Raw genomic sequence first — 13,413 nt, 5'->3', positions numbered from 1 at the left:
GGAAAATGGGCTTTTCAGGTTACCACAACCAGTGATACCTGACCAGCTCAGGCAGAGAGGGGGCACAGCAGCAAACTAAATAAGGTGACAAAAAAATAAATAAATAAATAAATAAATAAATAAATAAATAAATAAATAAATAAAAATAAGGAAGGTGACTTGCAGCTGTTTTGAAAATACAGCAGTCCTTCTCCGATTGACTCATTTCACTCAGCATAATACCCTCCAGTTTCCATCAAACATTATATGTTCTCATTCATTTGGGAAATATATGTAATAGTGAAAGGGAATAGAGGGGAAGGGAGAAGAAATGGATAGGAAATATCAGAAAGGGAGACTAGAACATAAAGACTCCTAACTCTGGGAAATGAACTAGGGGTGTTGGAAGGGGAGGAGGGCGTGGGGTGGGGGTGAATGGGTGACGGGCACTGAGGGGGGCACTTGAAGGGATGAGCACTGGGTATTATTTGTATGTTGGCAAATTGAACACCAATAAAAAATAAATTTATTATTAAAAAATAATAATAAAATAAAATAAAAATGAAAATACAGCAGTCCACGTGGCTAGGGACACGATGAAAGATGACTCTTGTACCTGAAATGATTATGAATCAGCCTCAAATAAAAGGCAGCAGTTATGACACCCCTAGGTCATCTAGATCTGAATGCTCCCTACTATGCCCAAGACATAGTAGCTGTATATACTTGGGAACACTACCAGAAATATATCTCTATATTTTAGTTCGTAATAAAACAAATAAAACTAAAAGTATAATCTATCAAGAGGAATCTCTGTTAGGACTTAATATTATAGAACCACTACTTTGGAAAAGATCTTTATTCCTTGAAGTATTAAGAAGTCATCATCTACTATGCATTGTGTTCTAGAGTGCCTGATATATTGAAATCAGCAGGAGGCTAGTTTTAAATAAAAATTTATTTTAAACATGAGAGACTCCTAACTCTGGGAAATGAACAAGAGGTAGTGGAAGGGGGAGGTGGGCAGGGGAATGGGGTGATTGGGTGATGGGCACTGAGGGGGACATTTGACAGGATGAGCACTGGGTGTTATACTATACGTTGGCAAATCGAACTCCAATAAAAAATATACAAAAAAATTTACTGTAAATCCAAATTTATAATATAAATTATCATGTAAAAAGTATGTCATCTATAGATTAAGGATCACTTCATTTTCAGCAAAATGTTTGATGTAAAATTTATTGAAAATAAAAGGGATCTCTTTTTGTTGTTTTCTCTAATTTTTGATATCCATTTCTTCTGGAAATATATAAATGGCAAAACTTGTTAAAAAATTTAAGATAGGTGAATATTACTAAAAATAAAAGCTGGCCATGGAGTCTGGAAAACTTAATATATTTTAAATAGATTGATTCCCCCTTGATTTCTTATTCTTAGGAAATGTGCAAGTTTATTCCATGAAAACACACAAATCTGAAGCAACATATGACAGATGAATGTGCAATGACTGATGCAAACGTTTCTTTAATGCGTATTGTTCATTGTAATTTTGCACAGCGTATTGAACTGTGAATTGTTAGTGAAGAACAACACATTCAACATGATATAGCAACAAACTACTTGTTATGGACATTTCTCATGTTTCCAGACTTTTTGGCCACTCTGAACAATTTTAATTCAAAAGACTAAAGAATATCACTTATTTTAACATGGTTAAAATAGTGAACTTGAAAAAGATATCTTCCACTATAAACTTTTCCTAATTGAACCCATTTTGTTCTGATCAATAAATTTATCTGTGTAACTTGCACTGTAAAAGATGATTTGATAGAATATTAGATGACATCCATGACCACATTCCACCATTTTATGATTCAATAACATCATAAAGGAATAAAGTTGAAAAATTAATAGTTATAAATTAGTTATAAATTATTTAATTATAAATAAAAAGTGAATTTCTTGGTGAAATAAGCCAAAACTGCTCTTATATCAGCCCTGCACCTCTTAGAGAAGGAATATACTATGATGTCATCATCTCAATGGAAAATCTGAGAGACTTAACCAGTGACTAATGCTTGACAGTAGTCATTGAAACTTTATCAAGGACAATAGGTTGTATTGAGTGAGAAATATGTAAACAGTGAGAAATATGTAGTCTCATTGCAATCCACCCTTTGGAAAGTGCTGGATATATGTGAGGCTTTTCATTATTTATTATAATATAAATATTGATTAAATGACTAACAATTCAGATGGATATATTGACGTCTTTCTCAGTAATTTTATTAGACCATCGTACAGCTCAAAAGTAGACATATATTTTGTAGTATTTCAAATTCATTTTAAGAAATGTGTTCCTTGTTAGCCCTGTAATAATATAAAGTGGATCTTGACTGCCTGTCTTAGAAAATGTGAATTTCACAGAATTAAAAATTAATCCCTCTCAATAGCTTGTTATTTTGACTATGTTAATTATTAACTATAATAATATAACAGTAAAAAGAGTACTAAATTTGAGGGAATAAAATAATATTCAGAAGTATAATTTTGCTAGATGATATAATAGGAATAGTACCAGGAATTTGACTTATATGTGAAAAATCCTTGTTATTATTAACTTGTTAAAAAATAAAACCCCATAAACGTAATGCAAACTGTTAAGTGCAAACTAATATGTTAGTTACACAGACCTCTGGAAGGCAAGTGTGAGTCCAGATGTGTCTTTTCTGGTTTATTTCATTTCTAGAGTCCATTTGTTACAGGTGTTTATTATATTTCCAAAATAAATAAATAAGCCATTTCTAGTTCAGGCCTTGTCCCCAAGGGAATAAAGAAAATGTGACAGTGACACCATTTAGCTGGATAATAACTAAAACTGGACAAATAAGATATTTTCTTTCATTGGAGACTGTTTTAGTTGCATTTAAAATTTTTCATTCTCAAGTTAATGAACACTTGTAGAAATTAATTTTGCAAATCTATATGTAGAATGGGTAATTTTTTGTTCAGAGCCAATAATATTATAAAAATACAAAAATTCCCAAACATTTCCCCAGAGAACCCCAATTAGTGTAATATTGACAATGTTTTAAGGCTCTCAAGAGGGCACAACTGACAATCCCTCTTGTGCTGCCAGTTTGATAAGTGGTTTCATATTCACCAAGAAGGACTTGTCAATGGTTGCCTGCTTAAGATTCTGAAAAATGGATGTGAGGTCTCTGTGAGGTCTGTGTGTCGAATCTCTGTGGGTTATCTATGTAAGGTCTCAATGTGAAGTCTCTGTGAGGCAGTAGATGATCACTGTGTACTGTGTGTAGATGAAGTCTCTCTGTGAGGTTTCTGTGTGAGTCTCTCTGAGGCTACATGAGGTCTCTGAGTGTTGGTCTCTGTGTGAGGTTTGTATGGAAGGTACCTTTGGGATGTCTCTGAGAGGTTTGCCATCAGGTCTCTGGAAAGTCTGTGAAATCTGTGCTAGGTTTCTGTCTGAGGATCTGTGGGGCAACATGAGCTCCCTATGTGAGGTCTCAGTGTGAGGTCACTGGGGCAAATGATATCCACTGTGGAAGGTGTCTATCTGAGAGATCTCTGTTAAAAGTTGTTTCTATAAGATCTATATGTTATCTCTGTTGGGAGGTATATCTGTGTGTCTCCATTTCTGGCCTTACTGCACCTTATGGAAATCTGAGCCACAAAAGGGCAAAGGCACTTGTTTCTTTTTTTTTGCTGATCCATCAGCATCCCTGTCTGTGGCACTTCTGGCAGGGGCCATGTCCACATCTAGCCCCCACTCCAGTCCCAGAACTCATCTCTCAGTGCCCCTAGAGGACCTAACAGCACCAGGCTCAAGGTTCCCACTCTATACCACCCTCCCCTGAGATCCCAAGAGCCCCAGGGTACTCCCTTCCCACAGGTCTTGGCCCTGTTTTTACTGCTGGATCTACTCTGGAGGCTGCCTCAGGAAATGGGGCCCAAAAGCAAGATCTGGTTTCAAGGAGAAACCAGCGACACAAGCAGGCTTATACCCAATCTGCTCCACCACCCCAGGTCCCAGTCCCAAATGTTGGGCTTCCTGACAGGCATGGGGGATAGGGTCCATTCCTATTGTCCTCTAGATCAGGGATATCTCCTGGAACAACACTCTCTACCATGGGAATGATGCCCTCTGCAGCTATGTACATTGTGTACCATGTGTGGCACAAAGCACAGATTAACTCTGGACAAATTTCTCAGTTCCCTGATTTCCCATATGGATAGAGGCCAGGGGAGGAGGAAGACTGTGGTAGATGTGGAAAAAACAGTAGACTACTCCTGGACTGCACTTCCAATTTTGGGTCACCTACATGCTCTCCCCAACTCCCTTTGATAAATCCTGTCTGAAGGCTTCTTCTGCTGGGCTCAGGAGAAAGCAGGAACTTGGAGCCAGATAATACTTACTACATGATTACAGGCCATTCTCTGGGCCTTTTAAGTCCCCACCACTCCTTGAAGAGCAGTCTTTAGGCCATGGTTTTAAGTAAAGGTCACCATACTGGGAGTCACATCCCAAGATTTCCTAGTCCTGACCTTTCCACCTATTATTAAGTCATCCATTCTAGAATTCAGGAGGTGATGGTGTGTAAGCTTATTAAATATGTTATTAGATTAACCTTCCCTGATTTGCTTTACATCTACAAATTTGGCCATCTATTTTGGACTTAAGGTGGCTTTTCTAGGTCTGTGATCTTAGAGCTGGAGCAGGGTGGAGGCCCTAATGGGTATGGTGACACAGTGGGTCCTTAACTTTTTCTTCTCTCCGGACCTATAGACGGACTATCAAGGGGCTCTTCATTCACTGCACACTATGGGCACAATGTGCCACTTTGTCTTCTTCTTTGGGTCCAACATTCCCAATTTGTCTCCCACATCCCACAGTGTTCATCCATAAAATAATTACTACACACAAACACTCCTGTTCCATTAACCCAGAACTCCTTCTCTGTTAGAAGGAACAGAGGGAAAGTATATGACTCTTGAATATTCATTTAGGTTAGAGGTGAACACAGCCCTCAGCAACCTCCCTGATGATCCCCTACTTACACACACACATAGAGCTGGAAGTGTCATCTTCATCATTAAAAGTACATGAAAGGCAGAGGTTGAAGGTGACACTGTACATTTCATTAAAGCTAAGCTAAGAGGGGTTCATAGGGCCTATCTCTCATCAGAGAGAGAAGGGGTTCTCAAGAGTATATATCATCTATTCTTCACCAAGAGATTCAAGTGTCGACAAGATTTCTTCTGCTTCTGAACTTAAGGCTCAGTAGCCTCTTCTAAACTTCAACCCACTTGGTTCTGACACTTGCTGGAGCCTGAGTGGTAAAGTCCAGCCCTCTGATGCCTCTGTAAACTTACCCACTATAGCTGTATAAAATTCAAAGTAGAACAGAAGCAGGAGAAAGATAAGTTGAACAGATCTTGGGGTAATGCCTTCATAGGTATTTCTCATCTTTTTGGAGTAGTTTTTGTTTGTATAATGACAGTATCATGAAAACAATGTGTAATGAAAGAATTCAGGATAAGGTGCAAGCCTACAATACGCACTGCCAAACACTCTTCATACCCCTCCCTTCTAGAGGCCAAAGCATACACCAAGCATAGCGCAAACAAAAGCAACCATACTACCCTCTTCTGGTAAAACATATATATTAGGGAATATTAAGTATTTGGATGTGCTAAGGAGAAAAAATATTTTCTCCACATGGACTAATTTTCTTCTTGGAGACGTTTTCCTACTAGGAAGGGCTAAAGAAGCATTTTATAATTGACTAGACAAGATCTGTCCCTGAATAAGACAATGCCGTGGGCAGTGATGATGGTGGCCTGGGACACTTGGCATCCTTGGCCCATACTGGCAGGGACTGACTGGAGACAGAGTCTTCTTGGAAGGCAAGGATGAGAAGTTGCTCCCCAGCTGCTCATCCTTGAATCTTACACTTTTTAAGGTCTGTCGATGTTTGACCTGCCTTTCCCTGATAGAGCTTCTCTGGCCCTTGGAGGAGGCTTGGTGACCATGGGCTGTAAAATTCATTATTCTCCCTTGTTCTGGGTAGCAGGGAAGCCTGTGGTAGCAGAAACACCCACATACTGGTGCTTGGAGTTCCTGTTTGTGCTCATTTAACTTTGTGGCATGAAGTCCATGGTGAATTGCCATTTTCTCTTCTAGAATCTGTCCAACAGCTGTCATGAGTGCCTGAGCCTCGGGAGTCTCACTGGCCATAATTGACCTGCTTTTGACTGGTCCTTGGCTCTGGGCAGAGGCTGTTATTGGCCTACATTTTTGCAAAACATTCTGACCTTTGACTTTTTTATTGGGGAAAATCCACTGAAAAAAGCGCCTTACTCTTTTTCTGAAGAGGCTTTCGGAAGGACCCTGTTTCTTCTCTGGCAGGAGCTGGATACATCTGCTCCTAACAGAGTCTACTATTCTCCTAATTGGGGCAGAGTGACTCAGGCACTCAGCTTGAGAGGTCCCCAATGCCTCAAACTGTTCTTCATTCTTTCCTGAGTTGAGTCTCCTACAGTCCTCTCTTTTATAAGTAGGGTCAGTCATCTTTCTATGGCTCTTCCATGAGTCCCGAAGTTTAGAGATCATGGGTTCTTGCTGCTTTAGGCAGTTCCTTTGGTCCACCATGAAGCCATATAACATCTTGTCTTCAGTAGGCACTCTCTGGAGATGATAGTGTGGCACCTGAGAAGCCAAGTTGTCTGCATCAAAGAGCATGTGTGTAGGACAGTCTTGAGGCTGGTTCTCTGACTTTATCTTCACTCTGGACTTAAATTCACTAACCTCTGCATTTAGGCTTGACTCTCCAGACTGTGGTTGGAGACCAGGAGATTCCTTGGCCTCCACTATCTCCCTGGCCTTTTCATCCCTATAATATTGGGATCCTAAGTTCATATCCAGCATTGCTACCCTATGGCAGGGGACTTGTGAGGTCCAATCCCCACTTTCCTCTCTTGGCTCATTCCTGGCCATTGCTGAACTGGGACTCAGCTCTAGGCTGCTCTTCTCAGTGCATTCTGCAGAACCACTCTGCCAAGTTCTGCCCCTTAACTTGAGTGTGAGTGACTGAGAAGGTTGCCTGTCTTCCTGCCCAATCAGAGAGGCTTTTGAGGGCCCCTGGTTGTCACCAGATGGGATCCCTCCCAGCCCTGTCCGGATTTCTCCATACATAGGTGAAGAGGCAAGGAAAGGCCTTTTCAGGGTAGCAGCTGACTCTTCTGTTATTGCATTCTTTCCCAGACATGCCTTAGGAGGTTTTCCCAGAAATTCGGCAAACTTGACTATTGAGGGGGACCCAGACACACAGGTGGCTGAGGGGGTAAAGGAAAACTGCAGAACGGGCAAAGGTTGAACCTTTTTCAACTTTAAGAGATTAACAGGTTTGAGGATCTTAAGGAGTAGACCCCACCTGTGCCTCACCCAAAATCTTTTGATATGTGCTTCCAGCCCTTCTCGAATGTCTGGATCAAGGAAGGAAACCCTGTGAGTTGTGTTCACATATGGTCTCCAACCCTTCAAGATTCCTGGATTTCTGGTTTCCATTTTAGTGTTGGACATTGGAGAAGCACGGTTGACAGCAAGCCAGGATTGGTGTGCACTCTCAGGGATTAAACCCTCACTGACATGCCCCAATTTCCTGCCCAAATGACCTTTCAAGATGTTTTCTAGATTCTTATCTAAGCTCCTTAGTAAGTCACTTTCTGAGTCACTCTTTGACAGCCCCACGTCACTTTCTGATTCTTCAGAGCCTACTCCCTGAAACCTCATTAGGGAGCTTTCTGCATTCCTGGAGAATTCTTTTGGGACCTTCCCCAAAATATATCCCAGGCCCTTGCCCATTCCCTGGCTCATTTGGAATCCTACTTTCTGTGTATCCTTGCTGCTTTTACCTATAAATGCAGAGGGCTGTGAGGGTCGATGCTTGCCCTTTGCCTGACATGTCCCTGGTAATTCACCCTGAAGTTGTCTTAGTTCCAGAGACTCTTGGATCTTACGGGGAAGCTCCCAACGGTGTTGAATGAGCCACTTTTGTAGGTGTTGCTCCAGTTGTTTACGGAGCTCAGGACTGATTGGAAAATTCTCAGGAAGAATAGAGACAACCAGGCTGTCTTCAGGAAGGTTGGAAGTGAAGACACTAAAGACTTCTTGAGATCCTTTGATTACAGAGGATAAAGCCCACCCACTTTCTAATTGCTCCTGCAGCAATGGCCATTCTGGATGTTGAATCTCAGTTGGGATGAGAAATTGTGACTTATCCTGGGCTGTAGGGCTAGATATTTTGCAGGCCATAATTTGAGGTGAAGAAGAAGGTGATAAGATTGGAAGAGAAGATTGGAGATGCTCCTGGGTCAGAATCTGAGCCAGAGGTGGGGGTTGGAATTGAGGTGTGGTTGACAAGGGTTGAGACTGGAACTCCAATTGGGACAGGGGCTTGGATTGGGAAAGCAGTGATTTAGCCTGCATTTGAACTGGGCAGGTATTTGAGATTCCATTGAATAAGAAAGGAGACTGTAGTGCTGAAGAGCTCTCAGAGATCCAGGCAGTAGCAACCAGAGATTCACTGTGTAGAGAGGGAAGACCCCAAAAGAGCTGATTATATTTATGTTGTAAAGGGTGCCCCAAGACCTTAGGATATGAGAGCTGCTGAGGATCAGGCAACTGCTGTGGTTTGCTTTTTGTGTTCCAGAAGTGTTGGGGGCTTGTGGTGCTCGGCTCAGCACCCAATGATTTCAACATACTCCCCAAAGAATTCAGGTGGTAGTCTGGGCTCATTTGTTGTGGATATGATCCATCTTTTTCTTTTTCTTTCCAAATGTTGATCTTGACTCCCTTTGTGACTTCTATCTCCAGGAACTTCTGGTCATCAGAGCTGAACAAAGAGGGATTAGCATCTCCTACTTGTCTGTCAGTAGGATTTCCCCAGAATGAGGCCTCTAATGAGTGGTGGAAAAGGTGTTCTTGCTGAGACTCATAATCTGTTGAAGTTGAGAGACACAAGGCTTTGGCAGCAGTTTGCCACCAGGACAAGGCTGAAATGGGACAGCTTGAGTGGCCAAGGCCTAAGGTGACTGGGTCAGGAGAAGCTGACCATGGGGTGTGAGATGATCTCTGTGTAATGGTGTCCAGTGGGAGTTCCATTGAGTCACACTGAGAAAGAGTCAGAATGGAGTCTGGAGGTTGTGGGGCAGAAGAGGCTGTCAGGGGTGGAGGGCAGGCCTCTGAATTAAATGGACATGGAGGGGGAGGGGAAAGAGCGAGTGGCTGTGGTAAAAGGCTGTCCAGGGGAAGAAAAGGCTCCAGTGGCCAAGAAGCACTCAGAGATGAGTGGGAATGAACAGAAACTGAAGAGGTCGTTGGGCCAAGAAATAGAGGGCACTGGGTCAGAGGAACTGGGGTAGCCAACAAGGACATAGCAGGAGCGGCATCATCCACAGTCTCCCCACATGGCAGGTGGGCTCCAGTAGGCGCTGCTTTGTATACCTCACCAGGGGGATCTTGACATAAGAGCTGATGAAAGCCACCCTTGTCAGGGAGCCTCTCCAGGCAGCTGCAGGAGACAGGAGGTACAAGCTGCAACTAGAAGCTGACAGGGCAAGGAGGGCAGGGCAGTTTGGGCAGAGGTAAACACCTGTGACCCACAGCCCTCCACAGCCTCCATGCTGACTTCACACTACTCTTGCTATTCCTAACTCCAGAGCTTTATCCACACCTTGTTCCCATGACTCCTCCTCCCAAGACTCCCTGTAATCCCAGGGTCATATTAGAGGCTCTGGAACAAAGGAGGGCCAAGGAGAAGGGGAAAGATTCTTTACCCTTGCAGAAGTGAAATCAGGCTGCGAGCTCCCTCCAGTTCTTTCAGGCAATTTCTGCAAGCTGGAAATCAGGAAACTGGATTACTATGGTGAAAATAGGGGCCTAAAGGTCTTATAGAGGCTGAGTGCAATGTCCCTTTAGGGGGAGACTGTTGGCTGAGCCCAAGCATCAGTGAGCAAAGCCTCACAGTGATGACAAGGCCTAGGATAGGGGAGTGCTTAGTCATTTACAAATGGACTCTCTCATCCATTACCACCTGGAGCCCTCACAACTCCCTAGTTGGGGAGAAAGGGTAGGGGTCACAAAGGAACCTGAGCAAGGTTAAACCCCTTGTCTACAGCTGGACCTGGAGGTTCCACCTCTGAATCCAGGCATTACTGGTCCACTACAACCCACACACCCTTGCTGGCCAACACCCATTTCAGCCTCTAATAGCTTCTTTCCCATCATGGGATCTAGGAAGTATATAGTATCTGATCTCCTTCTGAGGAGCCTCTCTGAGGGCTCTGTTTCCTGAAGGATGGTCTCTGCCTCTGGCATCCTTGGAGACTGTGGATCTGGATCATCAGGGGCACAAAAGATGGAGGAAAACTTAGGGCACACAGAGCTAATGACATACGTTTACCTTTCAAAGCTCCACTTTTCTTCTTACTCCTGTTCCTCTTCCTCAGCTCCACTTGATGCTAAGAGAAAAGACGAGGGGCTGGGACTCAATTCTCTCTTCTTTCTATATATGGTCTGCAAATGCTCACCGTCCATGAACAATATGAACATCTACATTCTACATTTCTACATCTAATGGGGGTCTGTGGTTATCTTTCCTTTTGCTCATTTTTTCTCCCTTTATTCATTTTTAAAGTGGATAAAAATAGTTTTTAAATTTTTCTTCTTTGAATAATGCAAAGGTAGATTTTCTATGTGAGATCACTATGGATTTCTTTCATTACTATTCCTCTACTCAAGAAACGCACATTTCCAAAACTATATAGGTCCTTATCTGGTTCATCAGATAAGACTCTGTTTCCCGAGCTCAGAGCTCCATTCTAGCCCTTTAGAGGCTCTCCAGGGATCAGCACTGCTCTGAAATCAGCCCTGACACCGAGGCAGAGCTTACCTGAGACCTGCCACAGGAATCGGAAAGTGGATGGTGAAACAATGCTTAGGAGTCTGTCCTCCGGCAGAAAATGAACTCAGTATACAGTCTACACTCACTGGTCACTGTGTTTGGGACTTTGCCCTGGAACCCTTTACCACATCTGAATTCTGGGTCTGAGTCCTTGGGATAGATAGAAAGCCTGGCCTGGCCTGGCTTGTCCCTAGGAGGATGATGTTTTGTTCTTTCCTGAGACTTCCTATCTCAGAAGTCTCTAAGGAAATTTAGAAAAGTGGATTAAGAATAAGAAAAAAAGATTATCTCTTTTGGGGTTTACCCAAAATTTCCTTACCTTCCTGGTGTTTATATATTTCCTAGCTGGTGGTAAGGGCTGATTACTCTGAAAGCAGGGGAGCAACAGAAGAAACAGCCCAAGTCCACACAGGAAAGCAATGATGGTATCAATCACCCAGGAGGTGGGACTGGAGCTCAGCCAGGTGGTACCAGTGCTTCTCAGAGAAAAGAAATTCTCCATCTTTGGAATCGCACTGCTGCCCTCAGGCAACTGAGCACTGGGAATTTACTTGAAGACAGAACCCCAGGCCTGCATCACAGAGCTGTGACCTTGTCACAAAGGGTTCCTGAGAATGAGGGAGGGAACAGTCAGAGGAGCAGACTGGACTACCACCCCTCCCCCGCTATTGAGCCCCATAGAACCCTGCACCTTCCTAGGCCTTCAGATTCCTCTTTGGCCAATTTTCCATTCATTCCACCTGGAACTCAGATATTACCAAGTCCTCTTTGACCATTAGCTATCTTGACTTAAATCCCACCACTTTCATAACCTTTGAAAATCATAGGTTGACCCTAGAATTTTGGCTATTTTCCAGAGAATTTAAGGGGTTTTTTTGTCCTGAAATCCAGCTTCCCATATGTTTTTGTCTTGTATAAACCCCGGATACATAATTTAAATTTCTTTTGCACTTAATTAGTTTTATGAATTTTAGTGGTTTGTCTCATCTTCAGAAAGACATATACAAGATAGAACAATTTATTATCGAAAATTCATAAATCAAAGTAGGAAAGCTATAAATAGTTAAACCTTCAAATGATATTTTTTAAGTTTGTAACATAATTCTGAAGTTAGAACAGCTTTAAACTGCACGAAGACTTTTGGGACATGCTGTATACACACACACACACACACTCACACACACTTATCCTTTCACAAACCAATCCAGTATTTCCAAATCTAAGAATTCACAATTTTATACTGGTAATATTTTTTAAAATGTTGTCTTGATCTGATTTTTTATTTTATTTTATTTTTGTTTTAGTTTTAATTTTTTTTTTATTTTCCACATAAGCTTTGAAACAATTAGGGTTTCTATGACAAAATACCACAGAAAGGGTGAATTGAAAACAAAAATTTATTTCTCACAGTTCTGAAGTCTGGAAAGTCCAAGATCAAGATGCCAGCACAGTCATCTGGTGAAGGCCCTCTTCCTGGTTCATAGAGGATTCCCACAGTGTCCTCACATGGTAGGAATCTATCAGGAGACTCTTTTATACAGCACTAATCCCCCTCACAAGGGCTCATAAGCATGTTCCAATGACCCTACCTCCTCTCTTCTTTAGGAGTTAGGATTTGAATATATGAATTTTGGAGGGAACACATTCAGATACATGCACATGTGCTATACCTAGAAGCTAGGAATAGGTTAAATTGAGCTAAAGTAGTGACTTCCTTTATAACAATCTCAAGTCAAAATAAAATTTTATCAACATGTAGACTTAAATCTTTGTATTCATATTTGCCCTCTATGTTTTCTTTATTACTTTATTTTCAATATATTTTGTTTCATGGGCTTTTTTGAAATTTAAAATATTATCTGATAATTTTTACCTTGATTAATTTGCTATTCTATTATTATTTATTTCTGCCATCTTATTTTATGATTATTTTCCATATTTTCTCTATTGTTTCTTTTTTCTTCTCTTTTTGTGTCTCCCACTTAATAGGTCAAATGTTTTGTTTGTTGAAATTTGAAAATTTTTAATGCCATAATGGTTTTATATCATTAATTATATTAATTTTCCCCTCAGTTTCTGATGTGTTACTAATAATATCATCTCAGCGGAATGAGCAAGTACTCTTGCCTCCTCTAATTCTTCTTTCTCCATCTTGACAGCCCTTATTTCAAGGGAATATTACTGGAGTTTTGCTTCTGGGTTATTTTGGATATGCTACATCAATCCTTATATCCATACACCTATAGCATGTTCCTAAGTTTATTTTTCTTCCTATTGAACAATTTCTTCTAGGAGTATTTTGAACAGATTTACATAAAATAAAACTTTTGAGGACAGTTTTTCAGATAACATCTTTTTTCCCTCCCCTCCTAATTTAAAAGATTTTGGCTATACAAATCAAAGCTTAAAATTTCTTTTCTTTCAGCTCTTTAAGCATATTACTCCA

The 13,413-nt window shown here is 41.4% G+C and overlaps 1 protein-coding gene across 1 annotated transcript; it reads right to left on the bottom strand.

The window, feature by feature from the left end:
- Window positions 1–1,049: 1,049 nt before the first annotated feature.
- LOC606788 (spermatogenesis-associated protein 31A6) lies at window positions 1,050–11,544 on the bottom strand. Its single transcript, XM_038526801.1, has 4 exons — window positions 11,287–11,544; window positions 10,467–10,524; window positions 9,841–9,901; window positions 1,050–9,575 (listed from the first exon to the last, which is right to left on the bottom strand). The coding sequence occupies exons 1-4, from the start codon at window positions 11,467–11,469 to the stop codon at window positions 5,780–5,782; spliced, it is 4,098 nt and encodes a 1,365-aa protein (XP_038382729.1). The 5' UTR covers window positions 11,470–11,544; the 3' UTR covers window positions 1,050–5,779.
- Window positions 11,545–13,413: the final 1,869 nt, after the last annotated feature.

The sequence above is a fragment of the Canis lupus genome, chromosome 1 (assembly GCF_011100685.1).
Source record: "Canis lupus familiaris isolate Mischka breed German Shepherd chromosome 1, alternate assembly UU_Cfam_GSD_1.0, whole genome shotgun sequence".
Taxonomy (NCBI): domain Eukaryota; kingdom Metazoa; phylum Chordata; class Mammalia; order Carnivora; family Canidae; genus Canis; species Canis lupus.
This window is presented reverse-complemented; position numbering and strand designations above follow the sequence as displayed.

Excerpts from the sequence above, each read along its gene's own strand:
- LOC606788 (XM_038526801.1), bottom strand. The coding sequence starts at position 11,469 with ATGGAGAATTTCTTTTCTCTGAGAAGCACTGGTACCACCTGGCTGAGC. Across the intron at positions 9,902-10,466 it reads GAAAAGTGGAGCTTTGAAAG|CTTGCAGAAATTGCCTGAAA; the intron begins GTAAACGTATGT and ends CCTGATTTCCAG. Across the intron at positions 9,576-9,840 it reads CTGATTTCACTTCTGCAAGG|CTGCCTGGAGAGGCTCCCTG; the intron begins GTAAAGAATCTT and ends TGTCTCCTGCAG.